The 22,399-nt window shown below is 40.7% G+C and overlaps 2 protein-coding genes and 2 non-coding genes across 5 annotated transcripts; 1 reads left to right on the top strand and 3 right to left on the bottom strand.

Annotated features, from left to right (window-relative positions):
• Positions 1 to 3,473: 3,473 nt before the first annotated feature.
• pole3 (polymerase (DNA directed), epsilon 3 (p17 subunit)) lies at positions 3,474 to 11,181 on the top strand. Its single transcript, XM_020627612.3, has 4 exons — positions 3,474 to 3,867; positions 9,094 to 9,179; positions 9,321 to 9,439; positions 10,312 to 11,181. Exons 1-4 carry the CDS (start codon positions 3,802 to 3,804, stop codon positions 10,500 to 10,502), a joined length of 462 nt encoding a protein of 153 aa, XP_020483268.1. The 5' UTR covers positions 3,474 to 3,801; the 3' UTR covers positions 10,503 to 11,181.
• A 1,710-nt stretch (positions 11,182 to 12,891) lies between these two features.
• On the bottom strand, positions 12,892 to 15,762 carry rpl12 (ribosomal protein L12). Of its 2 annotated transcripts, none has more exons than XM_020657030.3 (6): positions 15,603 to 15,762; positions 14,491 to 14,564; positions 14,020 to 14,118; positions 13,843 to 13,924; positions 13,674 to 13,760; positions 12,892 to 13,046 (listed from the first exon to the last, which is right to left on the bottom strand). In XM_020657030.3, exons 1-6 carry the CDS (start codon positions 15,637 to 15,639, stop codon positions 12,928 to 12,930), a joined length of 498 nt encoding a protein of 165 aa, XP_020512686.1. In that variant the 5' UTR covers positions 15,640 to 15,762; the 3' UTR covers positions 12,892 to 12,927. The 2 variants fall into 2 exon arrangements, with proteins under 2 accessions (XP_020512686.1, XP_029137781.1); XM_029281948.2 differs by having other exon boundaries at positions 15,531 to 15,672.
• On the bottom strand, positions 13,138 to 13,264 carry LOC114921675 (small nucleolar RNA SNORA65). The gene has a single exon (XR_003809987.1). It is a non-coding gene; the product is annotated as a small nucleolar RNA SNORA65 (small nucleolar RNA).
• On the bottom strand, positions 14,307 to 14,433 carry LOC114921676 (small nucleolar RNA SNORA65). The gene has a single exon (XR_003807378.2). It is a non-coding gene; the product is annotated as a small nucleolar RNA SNORA65 (small nucleolar RNA).
• Positions 15,763 to 22,399: the final 6,637 nt, after the last annotated feature.

Genomic DNA, 22,399 nt, shown 5'->3' with positions numbered 1-22,399 from the left:
CAAAAGTAGTGCTGCATAAACAAACCTCTTTACTCTTCCTAAAGCATCCAGCGGTGGGTTCTGCTCCGAACGGAACCTCAGGAGAACAAGACAGAACCAGCGAACCACGTCTTTGTGGATTTTAATATTTATTTTTTATTAACAGATACAGTTTACCATAGTGTCAGTAATACAAAGCATGAAACTGATGTGCTGAACAGAGAGTTTAGAGTGCTTTTCTTAATATTGAGCATTTCAATAGGCCCACTTTTATTCTAATTCAGGGTTATATTTGTGACCTCCTGAGGTTTATTCTTTAATTTACCACATGCAATGAACTCCGCTTCATGTGTTAGATGCCATGCATACAGGTGTATTACCCTTGTCCCTGACTCGGCTTCCAGGATTAATACAGAAGCATGAGATTTAAAGAAATAGCTACATAAATAGTGAAACTATACAAAAACAGACATTATAACCTGAATACATGTACAAAAAAACTAAAATAAACCACAAACAGTAAAAAGAGGATTATAAGATGAAACACTCGCGATGTCCACAGACTTCAGTTTCAGACACTGTTTGACTTTTGTCTTCAAAACCTTGAGCTCTGTCAGTTATTACATTTCAGATGGTAACATGTTCCTCAGGTGTGCTCCTCTTAATGTGTTCCAGAGGTGTGTTCCTCAGGTGTGTTCCAGATGTGTGTTTCAGAGGTGTGTTCCTCAGCTGTGTGTTTCTCAGCTGTGTTCCTCAGCTGTGTTCCTCAGCTGTGTGTTTCTCAGGTGTGTTCCTCAGCTGTGTGTTTCTCAGCTGTGTTCCTCAGGTGTGTTTCTCAGGTGTGACCCTCTTACTGAGAAGGACGACTGACCTCATGCCGTTCTGTTCTGCTTTCTGTTTTCACTCCCAGATGATAATAATTCTTTATGTTCCTTCAGTGACTTTCATTGGCGATCTCAGGTTTTCACAGGAATAATGCATGTGATGCAGCAGAGTGAGTGTTGCCAGACGGGGCCCTCTTAAGGAGGATTCCATTCTGTCAATTCAAGCTTTGCACATTGTAAACCACTGCTGCGGTTTGAAGTTTGTCAGCCCTCGGGGGGGCTGCCTGTCCTGCCTGTGTTCTTCTCCATCTCCACCAATGACCTTCCTCTTGTTCTAATTTCAGATAGAGTAGTTTGGTACGCAGATGATACAACACTTTATTAACAGCAGTATCAATCCGGGAACTGTCAAGTACTTTTGATAGGGAGCTACAAGCTGTTGCAAACTGGACATGGGGTAATAGGTTAGTTCTTAATTTTAATAAAACAAAGAGTATAGAATTTAAATCACATTTGAACGTAGAAGAAGTCAAACTCCTCGGTTTGATACCAGAAAGCAGAGTTTAAATCTGTTATAGGTATGGGGAGAGGTCCGGCAGTAAAAAGGAGCTGTGGTTAATTTTCATCACAGCTGTACATCTCTGGAGTTATACAAACATTAGTTCTCACTCTCACTAATAAATCATTTAAGCTTGAGTGTGGTGTCAGGGGAAAGGGTGAAGACGGTGATTTATGATTTAAAATAATTTGTTGAGGCGTTATGTGACGAGAGCAAACATTTCTGTATTCTCTGTTATTCAAAATTGTTTTAAGGCTTGTCTAACTTGATATCCGGAAAGTATTTTGACCTCTGCAGCCACCTGTAGATGTGTAGTTTAAGCTTCATGATGGCGTCTCTGCAGCAGTGATTGTTTCAAAGTCAGTTTCTTATCGGAGGAAACTTTGGTATCCTGGAGCGCTGCCCAGAAACGGCCTCAGACGCCTGAACCTGGTGGGCGTAGGAACACGCCTCTCATTACATATTCCTCCTCTTCAGTGTGGATTAAAACATGTTGGCTGCATCGCCTCCTGCATGGGAGGAAGTACTGTATGTTACTATGGAAACCACCTAAACACCTTTCACCCCACACACCCTCTCCCTGTCTTCTCTGTTTGTGAGGAAGGTGATAGCTGAGCTGGAAGTCTGCCCATTCAGGCTTTTCAATATTAATCTTCACAATATAAAAGTGACCAGTAGTCGATATCTTCCGTCTGTCCGAGCATTGTTTGTTCAAATGATGGGACAGATCGTCGTTTTTGCATGCTGTAAACAATCAATCACAACGATGTGAGCTAGACTCGTTAACACAGACATATCTCTGTAGCATTAAAGGATAAAATAAGTTTATTCTGTGTCTTCTTAAATAAACTAAACTGGGGGGGGGGGTGAATGTTTTGATGACTCATCAGTTTTGATTTGATGAAGGATAAGAGTTATTCACAATAAGGAACTCTGAAAGCCACGAGGGAAACTCTTCAAACATGAAACACGGGAGGATGACATCATGAACAAGACGGACGGTTCACAGAAACTAAACACAGAGGAGCTAATCGACCACAGGTGTGGGGAATGAGACACAGGTAAAACAAATGGGCTATGACTCCTCAAACATGCAGCTGAAATCATCTGCACCACCCAAATCCAGCTGTCAGAACTTTACAGCCATGCAGCAGAAAGAAGAGCGGCCTGCATCACATTCCTCACTTATGTTGGATCCTGGAGCTTGAGCACTGAGTGTTGGAGACGGGTCGCTATTGTGGGTCTGATAATAAAAGATGATAATATTTTTTTTAATTTTACATACACAGTTTACATTCTGTTATTAAGAGACATGCTTCTCACACACATAGGCCTGAAATACACACTCGCGCACAAACAGGACTTGTGGACATGAATTAAACTAAACTACTCAGGGAGTGTCCCAGAGCTGTTGGGGGTTCGGTGCCTTGCACCTCTGGAGGTGACCTGGCACCTCTCCAGTTACCAGACCATCTTCCATGTTTTGGTTCTCAACAGGGTTTGAGCCGGCAACCCTCCGGTTCCGAATCCAAGTCGCTACGGACTGAGCTACTGAAAAAAACAAAAAAACAATATAAATATTTGTATAATTCTGAACAGACGGCGTCACAGTGAGAAAGTGATGATGCTCTTTTATACAGTTTATAATCTAAGTCACATTCAACCTGAAATAACCTTTTCCTTATTAAAAATAAATACTATCATAAGAATACTTTTAAATAAAGAATATGTGAGGATTTGGGATTTTTAAAGACATATTTATATCATTTTCTGTATTTGTTATTATCTGTAAAGTAGTCTCAGCCACATTCAGACTGTAAATATTAACTTTTCATTTTTTTCGGGTTTATTCTGCATTTTTAAATATTTTATAACATTTCTAAACATTTTTATAAACTGCAATTTAGACGACAAAATAAAAATATAACCAAATATAATCAGAAAACAACAATAAATAAACATATAATCACTTAAAATAAATACAGTTAAAATAGAATAAAATTGTGGGGCTTTAATCAAAGTTAAATGAGGAGAATTAACAGACAATACAGTCTTATGGATCAGTCTGTAAGGTTCGGGTTCAGACCAGACCGAATACGTCACTTCCGCTTCAGAGGTCGAAGTTGAAAATTGACGTGGGAGGGCTCGTGCTTGGACGGTTCGCGGGAAACGTCCCAAAACAAATCCGTCCACTTGGGCACGCGACCAATTCAAGAGCAGATTATCGATTAATCCACCGGCGAAACGAATCGATCGGATCAAAACTACATCTTCTTCAAACTCGGAACTTTAAACTCAAACTCCCCGCGGGATTTCAAACAGAAAACGTCCCGAGCTTAGGCTAACACAGGAGCTAATCGCTTAGCATCGTCGGCTAGCTCGTCCCCGGCTGTGGAGGTAACCCTTACCCGCTGAGGACGCTCCAGTAAGCGGGGAAACATGGCAGAGAGGCCCGAAGACCTGAACCTCCCCAACGCGGTGATCACCCGGATCATCAAGGAGGCGGTGAGTGAACCAGGACCGATTGTTTCGATACGATATGACTAAAAATAAAGTTTTAATTCCTCTGTATCTGTCTGACTACATTCAGCTGTTTCTAGAGCTTCTGTGCTCTCCTGTAATAACTGATTGTCCATGCCGAGGTATTACCAGACCAGATGGGATTTATAATCCCCCCCAGCAGGCTCTGGGTCTACACGGGGCTTCAGGAGGATCTTAATCAGGAGCCCAAATCTCCTTAACTGGCTTTTGATGCAAAGGAGGAGCTGGTCTTCTTAGTGTGCAGAACTCTTTGTAATATAACAATAAGTAAGGTCTCTTACCTGCTTTTTGTAATATAACAATAAGTAAGGTCTCTTACCTGCTTTTTGTAATATAACAATAAGTAAGGTCTTTTACCTGCTTTTTGTAATATAACAATAAGTAAGGTCTCTTACCTGCTTTTTGTAACATAACAATAAGTAAGGTCTCTTACCTGCTTTTTGTAACATAACAATGAGTAAGGTCTTTTACCTGCTTTTTGTAATATAACAATAAGTAAGGTCTTTTACCTGCTTTTTGTAACATAACAATGAGTAAGGTCTTTTACCTGCTTTTTGTAATATAACAATAAGTAAGGTCTTTTACCTGCTTTTTGTAACACAACAATAAGTAAGGTCTCTTACCTGCTTTTTGTAACATAACAATGAGTAAGGTCTTTTACCTGCTTTTTGTAATATAACAATAAGTAAGGTCTTTTACCTGCTCTTTTGTAATATAACAATAAGTAAGGTCTTTTACCTGCTCTTTTGTAACATAACAATAAGTAAGGTCTCTTACCTGCTTTTTGTAATATAACAATAAGTAAGGTCTTCTACCTGTTTTTTTGTAATATAACAATAAGTAAGGTATTTTACCTGCTCTTTTGTAATATAACAATAAGTAAGGTCTTTTACCTGCTTTTTTGTAATATAACAATAAGTAAGGTATTTTACCTGCTCTTTTGTAACATAACAATAAGTAAGGTCTTTTACCTGTTTTTTGTAGCATAACAATGAGTAAGGTCTTTTACCTGCTTTTTGTAATATAACAATAAGTAAGGTCTCTTACCTGCTTTTTGTAATATAACAATAAGTAAGGTCTTTTACCTGCTTTTTGTAATATAACAATAAGTAAGGTCTTTTACCTGCTCTTTTGTAATATAACAATAAGTAAGGTCTTTTACCTGTTTTTTTGTAACACAACAATAAGTAAGGTCTTTTACCTGCTCTTTTGTAATATAACAATAAGTAAGGTCTTTTACCTGCTCTTTTGTAATATAACAATAAGTAAGGTCTTTTACCTGCTTTTTGTAACATAACAATGAGTAAGGTCTCTTACCTGCTTTTTGTAATATAACAATAAGTAAGGTCTCTTACCTGCTTTTTGTAACATAACAATAAGTAAGGTCTCTTACCTGCTTTTTGTAACATAACAATGAGTAAGGTCTTTTACCTGCTTTTTGTAATATAACAATAAGTAAGGTCTTTTACCTGCTTTTTGTAACATAACAATGAGTAAGGTCTTTTACCTGCTTTTTGTAATATAACAATAAGTAAGGTCTTTTACCTGCTTTTTGTAACACAACAATAAGTAAGGTCTCTTACCTGCTTTTTGTAACATAACAATGAGTAAGGTCTTTTACCTGCTTTTTGTAATATAACAATAAGTAAGGTCTTTTACCTGCTCTTTTGTAATATAACAATAAGTAAGGTCTTTTACCTGCTCTTTTGTAACATAACAATAAGTAAGGTCTCTTACCTGCTTTTTGTAATATAACAATAAGTAAGGTCTTCTACCTGTTTTTTTGTAATATAACAATAAGTAAGGTATTTTACCTGCTCTTTTGTAATATAACAATAAGTAAGGTCTTTTACCTGTTTTTTGTAACATAACAATAAGTAAGGTCTTTTACCTGTTTTTTGTAGCATAACAATGAGTAAGGTCTTTTACCTGCTTTTTGTAATATAACAATAAGTAAGGTCTCTTACCTGCTTTTTGTAATATAACAATAAGTAAGGTCTTTTACCTGCTTTTTGTAACATAACAATGAGTAAGGTCTTTTACCTGCTTTTTGTAATATAACAATAAGTAAGGTCTTTTACCTGCTCTTTTGTAATATAACAATAAGTAAGGTCTTTTACCTGTTTTTTTGTAACACAACAATAAGTAAGGTCTTTTACCTGCTCTTTTGTAATATAACAATAAGTAAGGTCTTTTACCTGCTCTTTTGTAATATAACAATAAGTAAGGTCTTTTACCTGCTTTTTGTAACATAACAATGAGTAAGGTCTTTTACCTGCTTTTTGTAACATAACAATAAGTAAGGTCTTTTACCTGCTTTTTGTAATATAACAATAAGTAAGGTCTTTTACCTGTTTTTTTGTAACATAACAATAAGTAAGGTCTTTTACCTGCTTTTTGTAATATAACAATAAGTAAGGTCTCTTACCTGCTTTTTGTAATATAACAATAAGTAAGGTCTTTTACCTGCTTTTTGTAACATAACAATGAGTAAGGTCTTTTACCTGCTTTTTGTAATATAACAATAAGTAAGGTCTTTTACCTGCTCTTTTGTAATATAACAATAAGTAAGGTCTTTTACCTGTTTTTTTGTAACACAACAATAAGTAAGGTCTTTTACCTGCTCTTTTGTAATATAACAATAAGTAAGGTCTTTTACCTGCTCTTTTGTAATATAACAATAAGTAAGGTCTTTTACCTGCTTTTTGTAACATAACAATGAGTAAGGTCTTTTACCTGCTTTTTGTAACATAACAATAAGTAAGGTCTTTTACCTGCTTTTTGTAATATAACAATAAGTAAGGTCTTTTACCTGTTTTTTTGTAACATAACAATAAGTAAGGTCTTTTACCTGCTTTTTGTAATATAACAATAAGTAAGGTCTTTTACCTGCTTTTTGTAACATAACAATGAGTAAGGTCTTTTACCTGCTTTTTGTAATATAACAATAAGTAAGGTCTTTTACCTGCTTTTTGTAACACAACAATAAGTAAGGTCTTTTACCTGCTCTTTTGTAATATAACAATAAGTAAGGTCTTTTACCTGTTTTTTTGTAACATAACAATAAGTAAGGTCTTTTACCTGCTCTTTTGTAATATAACAATAAGTAAGGTCTTTTACCTGCTTTTTGTAATATAACAATAAGTAAGGTCTTTTACCTGCTCTTTTGTAATATAACAATAAGTAAGGTCTTTTACCTGCTTTTTGTAACATAACAATGAGTAAGGTCTTTTACCTGCTTTTTGTAACATAACAATAAGTAAGGTCTTTTACCTGCTTTTTGTAATATAACAATAAGTAAGGTCTTTTACCTGTTTTTTTGTAACATAACAATAAGTAAGGTCTTTTACCTGCTTTTTGTAACATAACAATGAGTAAGGTCTTTTACCTGTTTTTTGTAATATAACAATGAGTAAGGTCTCTTACCTGCTTTTTGTAATATAACAATAAGTAAGGTCTTTTACCTGCTCTTTTGTAACATAACAATAAGTAAGGTCTTTTACCTGCTCTTTTGTAATATAACAATAAGTAAGGTCTTTTACCTGCTTTTTGTAATATAACAATAAGTAAGGTCTTTTACCTGCTCTTTTGTAATATAACAATAAGTAAGGTCTTTTACCTGCTTTTTGTAACATAACAATGAGTAAGGTCTTTTACCTGCTTTTTGTAACATAACAATAAGTAAGGTCTTTTACCTGCTTTTTGTAATATAACAATAAGTAAGGTCTTTTACCTGTTTTTTTGTAACATAACAATAAGTAAGGTCTCTTACCTGCTTTTTGTAATATAACAATAAGTAAGGTCTTTTACCTGCTTTTTGTAACATAACAGTGAGTAAGGTCTTTTACCTGCTTTTTGTAACATAACAATAAGTAAGGTCTTTTACCTGCTTTTTGTAACATAACAATGAGTAAGGTCTTTTACCTGTTTTTGTAATATAACAATAAGTAAGGTCTCTTACCTGCTTTTTGTAATATAACAATAAGTAAGGTCTTTTACCTGCTCTTTTGTAACATAACAATAAGTAAGGTCTTTTACCTGCTCTTTTGTAATATAACAATAAGTAAGGTCTTTTACCTTCTTTTTGTAACATAACAATGAGTAAGGTCTTTTACCTGCTTTTTGTAACATAACAATAAGTAAGGTCTTTTACCTGCTTTTTGTAATATAACAATAAGTAAAGTCTTTTACCTGCTTTTTGTAACATAACAATAAGTAAGGTCTTTTACCTGCTCTTTTGTAACATAACAATAAGTAAGGTCTTTTACCTGCTTTTTGTAACATAACAATAAGTAAGGTCTTTTACCTGCTTTTTGTAAAGTGTCTCGAGATAACACTTGTTCTGAGTTGACGTTATACAAATAAAAATTGATTGATTGATTGATTGGTTGAACTCCGGAGTGACCTGACCCCTCTCCAGCAACAAGACTAACTTCCATATTTTGGATCGACTCTGTGGTTCTCAATCTAAGTCCTTACAGACAGAGCTACTGTCGCCACAACTTTGAAAACTTTTAGGAAAGACTTTATTGTTAAAGGTCACATATTCTCCTCCTCTTCAGTGTAAATAAGTCTAAGGGGCTCCTGTGTGTCTACATGTCTACAAACCCCTCTATTTCAGCTCTGCTCAGAACAGGCTGTTTCTGTGTCTGTACCTTTAAATATGTAAATGAGCTGTGTCTGACCACGCCCCCCTCTCTGGAAGGGGTGTCTCGGGCTTTCTCGCTCCATGTCCTATTGTTTACGGTGAGAAGGCAGACTCAGAGGGCAGAACAAACACCTAGCTGTGGGAGTGTCACCCACCTGGGGGAGGGGTTACTGCCCTTTGTGATGTCATGAAGGGACAATCTCCAAACGGCCTGTTTGAGCACACATTTTCTGAAAAGTGGAGCAGGCAGAAGACGGAGAGGATGGACTTTTCTCATCATTGGGGGGTTTGTAGACAAAGTAGAGATACGTGTTAGTGTCAGAGAAACATGGTGAAGTGGATTTTACAGAAATCCTTCAAAGACCTTTAAATGAAGTAGAACAAAGATTTACAGTTTCTATGTGACACAAACATTTAAAAGCGTCTTCCTGTTGTCATCTTTAAGAGTAAATGAATAAATCTGGTCTGTGTCCTGATGATGAAACGCTTCCTCTCTGCAGCGCCGACATTAACTCCTCCGCACCGTTTGTTTTTCCTCTCAGCTCCCAGATGGGGTGAACGTGTCCAAAGAAGCGCGCAGAGCCATCTCACAAGCTGCCAGTGTGTTTGTGCTGTACGCCACATCCTGGTAAGAAGCAAGAGACACTTTGTCTCCATTTTTATTCATAAAACTCTGTTTGTTCAAAGTTTATTTTTGAGTTCACACATTTCAGACACAGAGAACACACAGCACCGGAATCTGACATCTGATTATTCTGTGTCGTCACAGTGCAAATAACTTTGCCATGAAAGCGAAGAGGAAAACTCTGAACGCAGGAGACGTCCTGGCTGCGATGGAGGAGATGGAGTTTGAACGTTTCCTGGAGCCGCTCAGAGAAGCTCTGGAGGGTCAGTACGCCACTTTGATTTATCTGAACTGGTGATCCTCAGAGAGCAGGACACAGGCAAAGTTCATCTCACGTCGCCTTCTATGTCACTACAAGGCCCCGCACTTCAGTTTGCCCACCTTCAAAATAAAAGCACCACTCTTCAGTTAGTCCACCTACAAAATAAAAGCACCACACTTCAGTTAGTCCACCTACAAAATAAAAGCACCACACTTCAGTTTGTCCACCTTCAAAATAAAAGTACCACTCTTCAGTTTGTCCACCTTCAAAATAAAAGCACCACACTTCAGTTTGTCCGTCTTTAAAATAAAAGCACCACACTTCAGTTTGTCCGTCTTCAAAATAAAAGCACCTCACTTCAGTTTGTCCATCTTCAAAATAAAAGCACTTCACTTCAGTTTGTCCGTCTTCAAAATAAAAGCACCTCACTTCAGTTTGTCCATCTTCAAAATAAAAGCACCACACTTCAGTTTGTCCATCTACAAAATAAAAGCACCACACTTCAGTTTGTCCACCTTCAGAATAAAAGCACCACACTTCAGTTTGTCCACTTTCAAAATGAAAGCACCACACTTCAGTTTGTCCATCTTCAAAATAAAAGCACCACACTTCAGTTTGTCCATCTTCAAAATAAAAGCACCACACTTCAGTTTGTCCATCTTCAAAATAAAAGCACCATATGTTAACAAGTGAAACTGAAATTCACAGATCAGATGGATGCAGTGTGGACAGGCAGTGTACCATGCTGTTAGGATGCGGTCTTAACCTCCAAATATTTGACCTGAAAATTGACCTAAAGGTTGTAAATGATGAAAATATGGCCGGTGTGTTCAAGTTTCTGATGATCTCAAATTGAACGTTTCTCTTCTACAGTTTACAAGAAGGGCCAGAAGGGAAAGAAGGAAGTGTCGGAGCAGAAACGAAAAGATAAAGAGAAGAAGAACGACTCGGAGAACGACAAGAGTCGGGAGGAGGAAGAGGAGGAGGAGGAGGAACGCATGGAGGAGGAGCCTGAAGCGGAGAACGAGGCGGAGGAGGAGGACGAGGAGGAAGTGGAGAACTGATGATCGATCAACTTATGAGGTCATCGCCGGCTGGGCGTGATGCGTTCAGGTTCTGCTGGGTCAACATAGAGCTGCAGTGGATCAGTCCGTGGATGATGAGCTCATCGGAGGAGAGGGGACTCGGATGGCGGCGCTGCAGCTGCGGTCTTCCAACAAACAAAAGCACAAAGTCAAACGGCATCAGCTCTTCCTCTTCGTTTCTATATGTCGTCTTTTTTTATATTACTGCTTCACCTTCACACAGACAGTAAAACAAACTCACCGACTGATTTTAGGTAAATAATCTGATTCTTCAGTTCTCCACTAGAGGGCGTCAGAACACAAAACGTGTTAGCAGGTTAGAGTCCCAACACAGTGTCTCTTCTTGTTTCTATCACACGGAGCTGCAGACGACCTCCTGCAGCTTCCAGTGATTCAAAGAAGAAGAAAGAACTCTGATAGTCGCTGCCTGGGACTTGTGATGATGTTGAACCGCAGTACATCCCTCCCCTGCAGGTCTTTCCTTCACAGTCTCAGCTTGAATTTGGATCCAGTTTGAGTTCTAACGCTCCGACAGAATCTAGAGCGGTTTAGTGAGTTTATAATAATATGTGGCGGCTCGTTGTGGAACCATTTATACTTTTGTAGAAACGTTTTTTGATGTTTGAGATTTTCAATAAATATTTTGTATAAAAAGGTTTTTACTGCATCGAGTCCTAACTGACTTCAAAGAACACACACACTCAGCGGGCCATCAGCATAACCTCTAACCTTTGAGGCCCTGACACACCAAGGAGATCATCAGCGGTCGGTCCTAGTTTTTGCAGTGTGTCCGGGTCCGTCGCTACCAGTCAGCATTTTTTGGGGCCGATTCAACATGGGGAATCGGCATCGGCGGTCGGTGAGAGGAACCTCTCTGGCTGTTGGGATGTTTCATTTATCTCCATCTCAACACAGGTTCAGGAAAGCCTCTTGAGCATGCCGCTGTAGTATCCATGCTTTCACCCTTTAGTGTGGTTTCTCCTTATTTGTCTCCTCCGCTTCTTCTTTTCCCACTAAAACACCAAGGACTGACAACGCCAGCGCCATTTTCAACTTTTTATCAGACATTATTCTCCATTAGAAGGCGACTTATAATACGAGTGGTGACCGACAGCAGTGTGAAAACGGTCTTCTCATATCATAACAGACTACCGCCCCCTGCTGGCATGGAGAGTTAGTTCCTCCTCGTGAGCAGAACGTACGTGGTGATTGGCCGTCGGCTGTAGTCTTTGTGGTGTGTTCAAGTGCAACTTTTTGGCCAAGACGTGAGGCGACACCTCTTTGCTGTCTGCTTGGTGTGTCAGGGTCTTGGTTGTGGCAATCCAGTGGTGAGCTGGAGTGATCTGGGTTTCTTCATTGAATTTAAAGAGACACCAAAACGGAGCGTTCTGAGAGAGCTGGTTTATACAGGGTCACAAACCTCCTCTGGTGCTTGATTCATGTTATATTTGGACCAAAGCACAGCACGGATGTTTCATTTAGACCACAGGGGTACTGTATGAAAAGATGGAGAAGGGGGGATATGTCCTCTTTAATGTGAGCTTGGAACTGATCCACAGAAGACAGGAGAAGAGGAGGATTGGGACATCAAAGTGCAAAGATTAACAGTTTTGCACTAACTAGTCTTAGCTTATTGTTGTAGTTTATATAAATTCATAACACATTAGTCATTACACAACCAGGAAAGAAACCTGGAGATGAAGAACACTGACACAGGAAGTTCTCTTTAAGGGTTCTCCTTCCATCATTTGGGTAATGGCACTCTTATGATAGCTTTCAGAATATTAATTTCTAACAGCCTCATTCAAGTTGATTTACAAATTTCACACTAAATATCAACTTTAGTAGCCCTAATACTCAGTCGTAAAGGATACCTGCCAGAAATGTAAATAAGAGTATTCAAAAGACATGGTGACCCTGTTTGACCTCAGTACAGCTGACTGCAGTCTCACTCTGAAGCAAGCCAAACATCTGATGGTCTAGAAAACCCACATTGAGGTTATTAAACCAGATGAGGATTCAAACAGTTCTCATTGGGAGCTATTTATTTTGCAGGACATTTTACACATAACTCAGCCTTCACTCTTAACCTCATGGTCAGTTTGAGTCTTGTTTAGCACCAATGAAGTACTCATGATGGATAGGCTGGGTCTTTGTAATATAGCAATAAGTACGGTATTTTGCCTGCTTTTTGTAAAGTATCTTGAGATAACACTTGTTACGAGTTGATGCTATACAAAATAAATTGACTACAAATTCCTTGTATGTGTAAATGTACTTGACAATAAACCACCCTGGGGTTTCAGTCACCATCTGATCACCACTTCAAGTATACTACAGTATAGGAAACAGGACAAACACAAGCTGCTCTTTTTCTCAACTTTTTATTCAAAGTCTGGTCCAGTTACTCAGTGGGACACTCCACTTTGCCGCTGTTGATGTCATCGATGACATCATGAGGAGGGCGACCATCGATGGTGCAGCCGACAGACTGAGCGGTCCCCAGGATCTCCTTGATGGTTCCTGATTGAGAAAGAAAGAACACAGATGGTCAGGATGATACAAGGAGGCGGTTTTATTCAGGTCTGGATTTAAGAGGTGTTAAGGCTGTGGACGTTGTTCCGATCTTTACGGCACAGAGATGTCCATGAGTTTGAGCAGCTCTGTTTCCTAAAGCCGGGTCACTCTGAGCCTCCACTGGATTATACTCAGTCACAGGGACAGACAGGTATAGTGGCGGGAGGCTTGTTACACAAAACGTCTGTCTAGTTCTATTCAAACAGGAGGCGCGAGTGTGTGAAGCACACAGATCAGTAGCCATGAGCGGGTAGATGGACTACAAAAACAATGACCAACGCAGCGTTCTGTCACTCCGGGAAAGAACCCCACCACAACGCTCTGCAGGAGGGCGAGTTCTAAATGCACATGGTGTTTTATTACAAAGTCCCACCACCAACTACTGGCCTGGCGTGGGGGTTGATTGTATTCTGGCGGTGTGGGCATGGCAGTGAATTAACACATGACTCTAAAACATTTCAGTTCTCAGGTCATTTGCATTTTGTGCCTGTACCGAAATGTTGGCAAGGTTATTTGTGCAGTTCAGACATGGGTAGAAGATAATGAATCTCAGTGTTCAGTTTTAAAACTCACCGGAGAGTTCCCTGGCGATGGAGCGAGGCCTCATGACGCGAGCAACGGCGATGATCTCGTCAAGGGTCACACTGCCGCTGTGCTTGACTGAAAAAGAGAAGAATGTAAGAGAATGCACTTTATGTTGACTTGAACCAAGTAGTTTGAGCACGGCCATGTTCAAACTCACTGTTCTTGACCTTCTTGCGGTCACGAGGAGGCTCCTTCAGAGCTTTGATGATCAGAGCGGATGCTGAGGGAACGACCTCGATCTGAAAACACAAGAAAAGGACATCAGGTTATCCTCCATGCCTTCACAGACTGCTGTGAGCAGAGAGGCGTTAACGCGCGAGGTCATCATACGCACCGCCGCCTGTCTGTTCTGGATGGTCAGCTTCACGGTGATCCTCAGACCCTTCCAGTCCCCGGTGGCCTTGGCGATGTCATCACCAACTTTCTTGGGAGACTAATGAGGGAGAAGAAAAGGTCAAGGTCAGAAACAACAAAACTAAAATCACACCAGCATCTTTCAAATTTAAAGGCGGTCTAAAGATCCTACAGATGAACAAAGGCAAACTGCTGTAAGAACACTTGTTCTGTGACTCGTCTCTTAACGTGTCCTTATTTAAATCTAAACGCGGCGTTCGTCTCGGTCAGTGTTCCGATCTTTACGGCACAGAGATGTCCATGAGTGTGAGCAGCTCTGTTTCCTAAAGCCGGGTCACTCTGAGCCTCCACTGGATTATACTCAGTCACAGGGACAGACAGGTATAGTGGCGGGAGGCTTGTGTTCGGTTTCTATGACAATAAGACTAAGAATGTAATATAACAAACTCACCAGACCCAGAGGGCCAATTTTGGGGGCCAGAGCGGAGGTGGCACCAACTTCTCCTCCTGTGCACCTCATGTACACTGAGACACAAAAAGACACACATCCTGTTAGTTCACACATTGACTCACACACCCACTGACAGCTGATCACACACACAGGATTATGCATGATGGCATCAACATCCAACACCTTCAGCAGAAAGAGAACAAATCTCCTTAATAAGTCAGTCAAAATTCCAGTCGAGACCATTAACTTCAGACACATTACTTTGGAATATTTTTCAGTTTCAATGACAAATGCAACAACCTTAAACACTATTTGATGAGACATAAATATCAGATCAGTATCGTACATCTGCGGCCCTGTATGAACATCTCCTGATATTTATCTCAAGTGCACCCTCACCATGCACATCCTAAAACCCTCACTTTAAGCACAGATCTCATCCCAGCTCTTTATAATAAACACAAAATTGCCTTTTTATGGTCTGAGCAAACATGTCAATAAAACTGATGTTGAAATTAATGTTCACTTGCAACACGGTAAACTACAACATGCATGCACCATGAGTTGTGGGTGACTGCAGGTCCCAGATACTTGGGAACCAGACTAGAGAGAAACAAATCACTCCCATTAAGTTAAAGTGAGAATGAAGATTTATCAGAAATTCAAGGTTTAACTGTGGAAAGTTATCTACAAACCAATATTTAAGTAAAAAATATGTTTCCGGGTTTGAACTTCCTACAACAGTCATTTTTTAAGTGTCTTTTTAAGACACAGAACGGACCAGTTCACTCACTTTAGCCTACATGCTAACACATGCTAGCTCGTATCGCCGGTATTGTAAGGGTAGGCTACATTAGCATTAGCCGCTAGTTAGCACACTACCCCCACGTGGACGTCAGCCCAGATAACTGAATTACTTTATCACACATGACATCGATTAATCAAATCCCACCCGATTATAAAACAAAACAAAACATGCAGAAATTAAAACAAAGCAGATTAAGTTGTTTTCCTCCGTCGCGTCTTGTGCCCATCTTTACCGTGTTCAGCTCACAGGCCTCCATGACGGCGTCTGCGTTTTAGTTTTTAGCCACTTTTCAGTGAAAACGTACCAACTTTAATCTCGTTGGGGTCGAATTTGGGAGGCATGATGCTGCTGTGGAGGTTGAGCTCAGTTCAGCTTGGTTGGTGAGGGTGTCGGATGAACCCGAGTCGGGACGACCGATAACTGTTGCACCTTCACCGCTAAAGGGGAGAAAGAAAGACCGAGCTGAGGCCGCGGAGGGTTTTATACCCCAGCAAGTATCGCGAGAGCTTTGTATGCCTGTTCTCGTGACGTAATCTCGGTCGTCAAACTGTTTTTCCGCTCCGTTTTTCTGTATTTAGGGCACGAAAGGGAATGCGGTTTAAATTTTTAATATATTTCATCTTTTTTTTAAATATACAAAAATAATGAAAAATAATAAAATTTCACCAATATTTATTTCTATTCTTTACTTTTTTATATTTTGGACATTTTGGATTTTTGGGATATTTTTTGTTCTTGGTTTCCCAATATTTTAATATAAATATTTGGTTTAAACATCAGCCTGTCACTCATGGTAATATAAATTAGTGTGATAATAATTTGCAGAGATGTCTAAGTTTTTTAAACATTGAGCTATTTGGCTTGGAAACTAGACTAGTTTGAAATCTGCTGTTATCTACCGAGGCCTGAAGGGACATTCATCAAAACATCTCATTCAATTCCATATCCCCGTCATGATGAGTTTTTTTATGGTTATTTTCTTGACACCTCGGTTCATTTATCTTACTGCAAAAGCACAAAACAAATAACGAAATAGCCGTTACATTATTAATCAATGTCAATGGCAGTTTGGTGTACTTTGCTCTGTTATAATTAAGAAAACCATAATGACGAGGAAACAACATCAATTACCCCACTATGAAACAGAGCGATAAATACGTCATAATGGGAAAAGAAAGTGTGACACCACAAGATAATGAGATTAATTAATTTGATAAAATTAATAATTTATGTCATTATCTCCAGATAACAGAGCATGAGATACATTACTCTGTTATTATGGGACAACCAGCGTTGTTATCTTGAGATAACGAGATAAATAACTCCAGTTTCCATCCATCATGGTCTTCCACTTATCCAAGGTCGGGTTGCAATGTTAGGCCTAAACAAGCATACTAAGTTGACCCAGATGTTCCTCACCACAGCAATGTTTTCCAGCTCCTTCTGGGGGATTCTGAGATGTTCCCAGGCCAGACCAGATATATAATCCCTCCAGCGTACTCTGGGTCTACCCCGGTGTCTCCTCCCAGTTGGGTATGCCCAGAAAACCTCCAAAGGGAGGCGTCCAGGAGGATCCTCATCAGATGCCTGAACCTTTTCAACTGGCTCCTCGATGTGAAGGAGTAGCAGCTCTACATGAGCTTCCTCTGAATGTCTGAGCTCCTCCTCCTCTCTCTAAGGATGAGCCCAGACACCCTCCAGAGGAAACTCATCTCGGCCGCTTGTATACCCCATCTTATTCTTCTGGTCACTACCCATAGCTCATGACCACAGGAGAGGGTTGATCGAGGGCCGAGCGATAAATTGCTTTGTATAATTTGAAAAATAAACACTGTTATTTGGAGATAAAAAGCCTTACTGCTGCACGGCCTCTATGCTGGTCTTAAATGTCCAAAGTTAAAGAAATGAAACACAAAGATACTTCCTGTTTCACCTGCAGCTACGAGTCTCCAGACGCTCCCATCCTCACACTCCGTTTTCTGAAACATGTAAATGAAGGTGATGATGCAGGCTGTGATATTTGGAGGGAACTTGTGTGTTTGATGGACTTTTGGATGCTGACATTTTAGTGCATGATGAAAAGTTATTTTCTGAAGCAGTTCATGAACTCAGAGGAGGCCAGAGAGCTGCATGTGGGTGCTGAGTGGATGAACATCCTTCGTGCAGGATAATGGGCCTGAAGCCGGCTGAGTGGCTGCTGAATATAACAGTATTATGTCAGTGTGATGGAGTGTGTGTGCTCCCGCAGGTGTTTGCATGTCGGTTGTATCATCGGGGCTGTTGAGTCGGTCTGAGTTTTCCTGTTTGATTCCTGTAGGACTTTTTGACTGCGAGCTGCTGGACGGGAATAGAAACAGAACACAAGAAGGAGTAAGTGGGTGAGCGGCAGAGTTCAGCACTGTTTAATATGCATCATGAAAATCTGCGAGCAGAGTCACACATTCACAGCTCATATTATCAAAGGAGAGATTTATCTGTGTTTTCACAAAGTCCACTACAGTTAGAGGAAATGTCACATCTGAATAATCTACGGATGGATTCTTTTGCAGCTCTCATGCTGCACAGAAAGATTTAAATTGTCTCTTTTATGCTGAAGCTGATAAGAAATGTTTGTCTTTTCTGTTTTGCGCGCTTCTAAAGAACAAGAGAGTGCGCTTTTATTTCTGTTTACTCCCTCCAACACATCTTATATCTCTCTGTTCTTACTTCATCTGACGTCCTGGACTAAAAGCACGTTTCAAGCCTGACAGAGACAGCCTCTAGTTAACACTTAATGTTTAACTTGACAAATAATATATCAGCTAGCCAGGAAGAAAGGAGGTTAAGGCATTTGACCCCATAAGCAAATTGTTAGTCTGTCGGTCATCCATCCATTGTTCCATCCATCCGTCCATCCCCCCATCCATTCATCCCTCCATCCATCCATCCATCCCTCCATCCATTCATCCATCTATCCATCTATCCATCGTTCCATCGTTCCATCCATTCGTCCATCCATCCATCCATCCATCATCCATCCGTCCATCCGTCCATCCATCCATCCATCCGTCCATCCCCCCATCCATTCATCCCTCCATCCATTCATCCATCTATCCATCTATCCATCGTTCCATCCATTCGTCCATCCATCCATCCATCCATCATCCATCCTTCCATCCATCCATCCGTCCATCCGTCCGTCCATCCATCCATCCATCCATCCATCCATCCATCCATCCGTCCGTCCATCCATCCATCCATCCATCCATCCGCCTGTCCATCTTTCAATCCATCCATCTTTCCATCCATCCATCCATCCACATATCCATCCATCCATCCATCCATCCGTCCATCCGTCCGTCCATCCATCCATCCATCCATCCATCCATCCATCCATCCATCCATCATCCATCTTTCCATCCATCCATCCATCCACCCATCATCCATCCATCCATCCATCCATCCATCCACCCATCATCCATCCATCCATCCATCCACATATCCATCCATCCGTCCATCTTTCCATCTCCATCCATCTTCACATGGTTTCCTGCAGTGATGCTGTAAGAGAGGATGAACCGTTGTGGCAGGAAAAGGGAGAGATTAAGTTTTATAAACACATTTGTAGATGAATAATGACAGTCATTTGTGTCTGCTGCTGAATATTCCCGTTTCCTACAATGTTATAAATAATCTCATCAGACATCAGTAATCGTCTCCTCTCTGTGTTCGTTTGTGACCTGGTTTGTTTGAACATGTTAACGAGATCAGCACTGAAATATCACGTTACAGCGACATGAGGAGTCCAGTTTCATCGCTGCAGAGGAGAAGGACGCCTGTGATGCAATTACATTTCCACCCTCCTGTTTTTTTCTTTCTCTGTGTGTGTGGGCTTATATTACCATCTTTGAGAGAACATATTCAGTTAACCATATACAGCCAAATTAGTCATGCTTGATGCATAATTCTTTGAGACCTCTGTGTCCTCAGTGCAACTATTTTACTACTAAAAAGCAGAGGGCAGAAAGCTGCTCCATAGGACCGTATGATACATCCTAACAAGGAGGAAGTCAATGAGATGTTTTACTCTGATATAATGAGACAACCAGCTCTGCTATCTCGAGATAATGAGATAAATAAGTCCACTGCAACGGTAAAAAATGCTATGTCATCCCAAGAGCTCTGCTATGTCTGCTATCTCTATCATGTTTTAAAGTTGGACATTTTAACATGGGGCTCTATGGAAACTGACTCACTGCAGGAGACAGACTCTAGTGGACACTGGAGGAACTGCAGCTGTAAAGTTGGACATTTTAACATTGGGCTCTATGGAGACTGACTCACTGCAGGAGACAGACTCTAGTGGACACTGGAGGAACTGCAGCTGTAAAGTTGGACATTTTAACATTGGGCTCTATGGAGACTGACTCACTGCAGGAGACAGACTCTAGTGGACACTGGAGGAACTGCAGCTGTAAAGTTGGACATTTTAACATTGGGCTCTATGGAGACTGACTCACTGCAGGAGACAGACTCTAGTGGACACTGGAGGAACTGCAGCTGTAAAGTTGGACATTTTAACATGGGGCTCTATTTAGACTGACTCACTGCAGGAGACAGACTCTAGTGGACACTGGAGGAACTTCAGCTGTAAAGTTCACGTTTCATGTGGAGAGGTTAAGGGTTTTACCTCAATTAGATGACAGTTCTTACATGGAATGACTGACCTCACAAGTATACAAGACAAATAGGTTTGTGTGTGCGTGTGTGCGTGTGTGTGTGTGTGTGTGTGTGTGTGTGTGTGTGTGTGTGTGTGTGTGTGTGTGTGAGGAAACGAGAAGAATAAAGTGTAAAGGGTAAGAGCCAGCTGTGATTTCTGCATAAACAAACTGAGAGTCTGAAGCAGAAGCATCGAGCCAACACACACACACACGCACACACACACACGCACACACACACACACACACACACACACACACACGCACACACGCACACACGCACACACGCACACACCCACAGCTCATTTGTTAAACTCTGGGGATTGATTCGATTTCAGCAGAGTTCTTTTCCTCCGTCTCTTTGTCCTTTGTGACCTTTTCCTTCTGTTTTCCAATCAGCAACTCTTCTCCTCCTCCTCCTTTTCTTCTTCTTCTCTTCTTCAGTCTCATTTCTCTGCTGTATAATTTCCTCTATTGATTTTTCCTCAAGTCTGCTGTATTCAGGAGGGAGTCGAGACTAAACATGCAGCTTGTCCAGTTTAACTGAATTTAAATTGTCTTCGGATTCCTGCCGCTCATCCGTGTCGATGCAGAAACAAGCTCATCGATCATTGGAGACCCAGAGGAGCGGCTTCACAGCAGGTTTGAGAGGATGGGATTGACGAGGAAACTTTAATCTTCACTTCCTTTGGAGCACTATCTAGTTTAATTAAAGCCACTTTACATCTGTTTCTGAAAAATTAGAGAACAAGAGATTAGGCCTTCAGAGGCAAAAACAAGTAAGTTAGTGAAGAAGACTCATATCAGGGTATATTCTCATGAAGTGTGATCCGTGCACAGAGCGCTCATGTTAAGGTGTCGTTTGGTTTTTGTCTGTCGGGTATCCTGTTAACATACTGTTTTGTTATATTTTATTCACCTGAATGGTGAGAGTTATTCAGGAGATCATGGCTGAGAACGGAGCTGAAGCCATGAGCTGCTTAGCTTAGCTTAGCTTGGCATAAAGTCTGGTCTAACCTATGACGCTTTTCATTTCATTTGATCTGGGAAGTCAGAAATTCCGAGTTGCCGGTCGGATACATCATCAAGAACGCCCCCCTGTCGTAATTCCAATTTGGAAACCTTAAGTAGTCCAATTTAAAATCCAACATGGCTGCTACATGATTCAAGTGGAGGACAAACTATTGCTGCGTTCCAGTTGATCTCGGAAGTTGTAAATTCCCAGTTGCCGGTCTGATACGTCATCAGGAACGCCCCCTGAAGTCGTACTTACGACTTGAAAACTCGGATAATTTTCAGAGTTCAGATCCAATATGGCTGCGACGTGCATCGAAATGTGCATCGGGATGTTTAAGATGTAACTGTTGAGTTTATTAGCAGCTTAGTCGTCTTTTTGTGTAATTAAATCAATCAGACCGATGGTATCGTGCAAGTTTTCTCTGTGGAGGTGTTGTCATGTTATTTTTGGTCAGAAAACGTAGTGTGTTGTTATCGTCTGGTGTTAGCTAACAAAACAAAGGTACTCCTGGACGCGTCCGTGTTGCTTTTCCGACTTGCAACTGGAACGCAGTTTACTCGGGTGTGACGTCATTCCCAGTTACGACTTCCGACTTCCGAGGTAAATGGAATGCGGCTCGGGCTGCAGTTACCTGTGTCCTGCATTGTTGTGTTAGCATGTTAATGTTGGCGCTCTTTAGTTAGCTCGTAGCTTCACGTTGCATGTAAATTGACACAGAATGAGTGTGATCTAAAAACTCTTACAAACATCCAAATAATCAGTGAGTATGTTCTTCTTCTTCTCTCTAGTTCTTGACTAAAACAGCTTTTATAAACAAGGGGAGGAGCCGGCCGTCCCGTCCATGTAAACACGTTTCTGACAACAACACAGCCAGCGGGACTCGAGCTTCTCCCTCATTGTAGACAGTCATGACTCAGAGACACATTTACACAGGAGAGACTGGATTTATTATATAGTTATGTGGAACATGTCACACAGTCTTCCTTTAAAGCTCTTTGAACAGGTAGACTGTGTCTTTGTTTACAGCAGGATGCTCTCTGGTTCAGACTTGGTCCTTCCAGGATCTGTCGGTGTGTAAGGTGAGAGGGCCGTTCATCAATACCTGTAAGGAGACACCTGGCCTACATAATCTGACTCCTGGTTTCCTCCAATGATGCCCTGCCGACTTCCTCTCTCTTCATCCCATTAGGAGAAACAGGAGACAGCCGGAGCGGCACAAACAAAGCCTGAATGCTAAATGAAGCAGAGCTCACGTCAACATGTCGCACTAATGAAATAACAGCTCTGCAGCATCTCAGAGCCGACTCGTAGAGACCTGATGAGACGGGGATTTGAGGCCGGGGTTAATTAAAGAGTGTTTGTGCTGAATCAGGGGTGACTTATCAG

This window comes from Labrus bergylta, chromosome 3, assembly GCF_963930695.1.
Source record: "Labrus bergylta chromosome 3, fLabBer1.1, whole genome shotgun sequence".
In the NCBI taxonomy this organism is placed as follows: domain Eukaryota; kingdom Metazoa; phylum Chordata; class Actinopteri; order Labriformes; family Labridae; genus Labrus; species Labrus bergylta.
The sequence above is the reverse complement of the archived record's forward strand: the minus strand, read 5'-3'. Positions and strand labels throughout refer to the sequence as shown.

Coding starts and splice junctions, on each gene's coding strand:
- pole3 (XM_020627612.3), top strand. CDS start 3,802: ATGGCAGAGAGGCCCGAAGACCTGAACCTCCCCAACGCGGTGATCACC. Junction 3,868..9,093: donor CCCGGATCATCAAGGAGGCG/GTGAGTGAACCA, acceptor TTTTCCTCTCAG/CTCCCAGATGGGGTGAACGT. Junction 9,180..9,320: donor GTGCTGTACGCCACATCCTG/GTAAGAAGCAAG, acceptor GTGTCGTCACAG/TGCAAATAACTTTGCCATGA.
- rpl12 (XM_020657030.3), bottom strand. CDS start 15,639: ATGCCTCCCAAATTCGACCCCAACGAGATTAAAGTTG. Junction 13,761..13,842: donor CCGCAAGAAGGTCAAGAACA/GTGAGTTTGAAC, acceptor TCTCTTTTTCAG/TCAAGCACAGCGGCAGTGTG. Junction 13,047..13,673: donor CATCGCCAGGGAACTCTCCG/GTGAGTTTTAAA, acceptor TTTCTCAATCAG/GAACCATCAAGGAGATCCTG.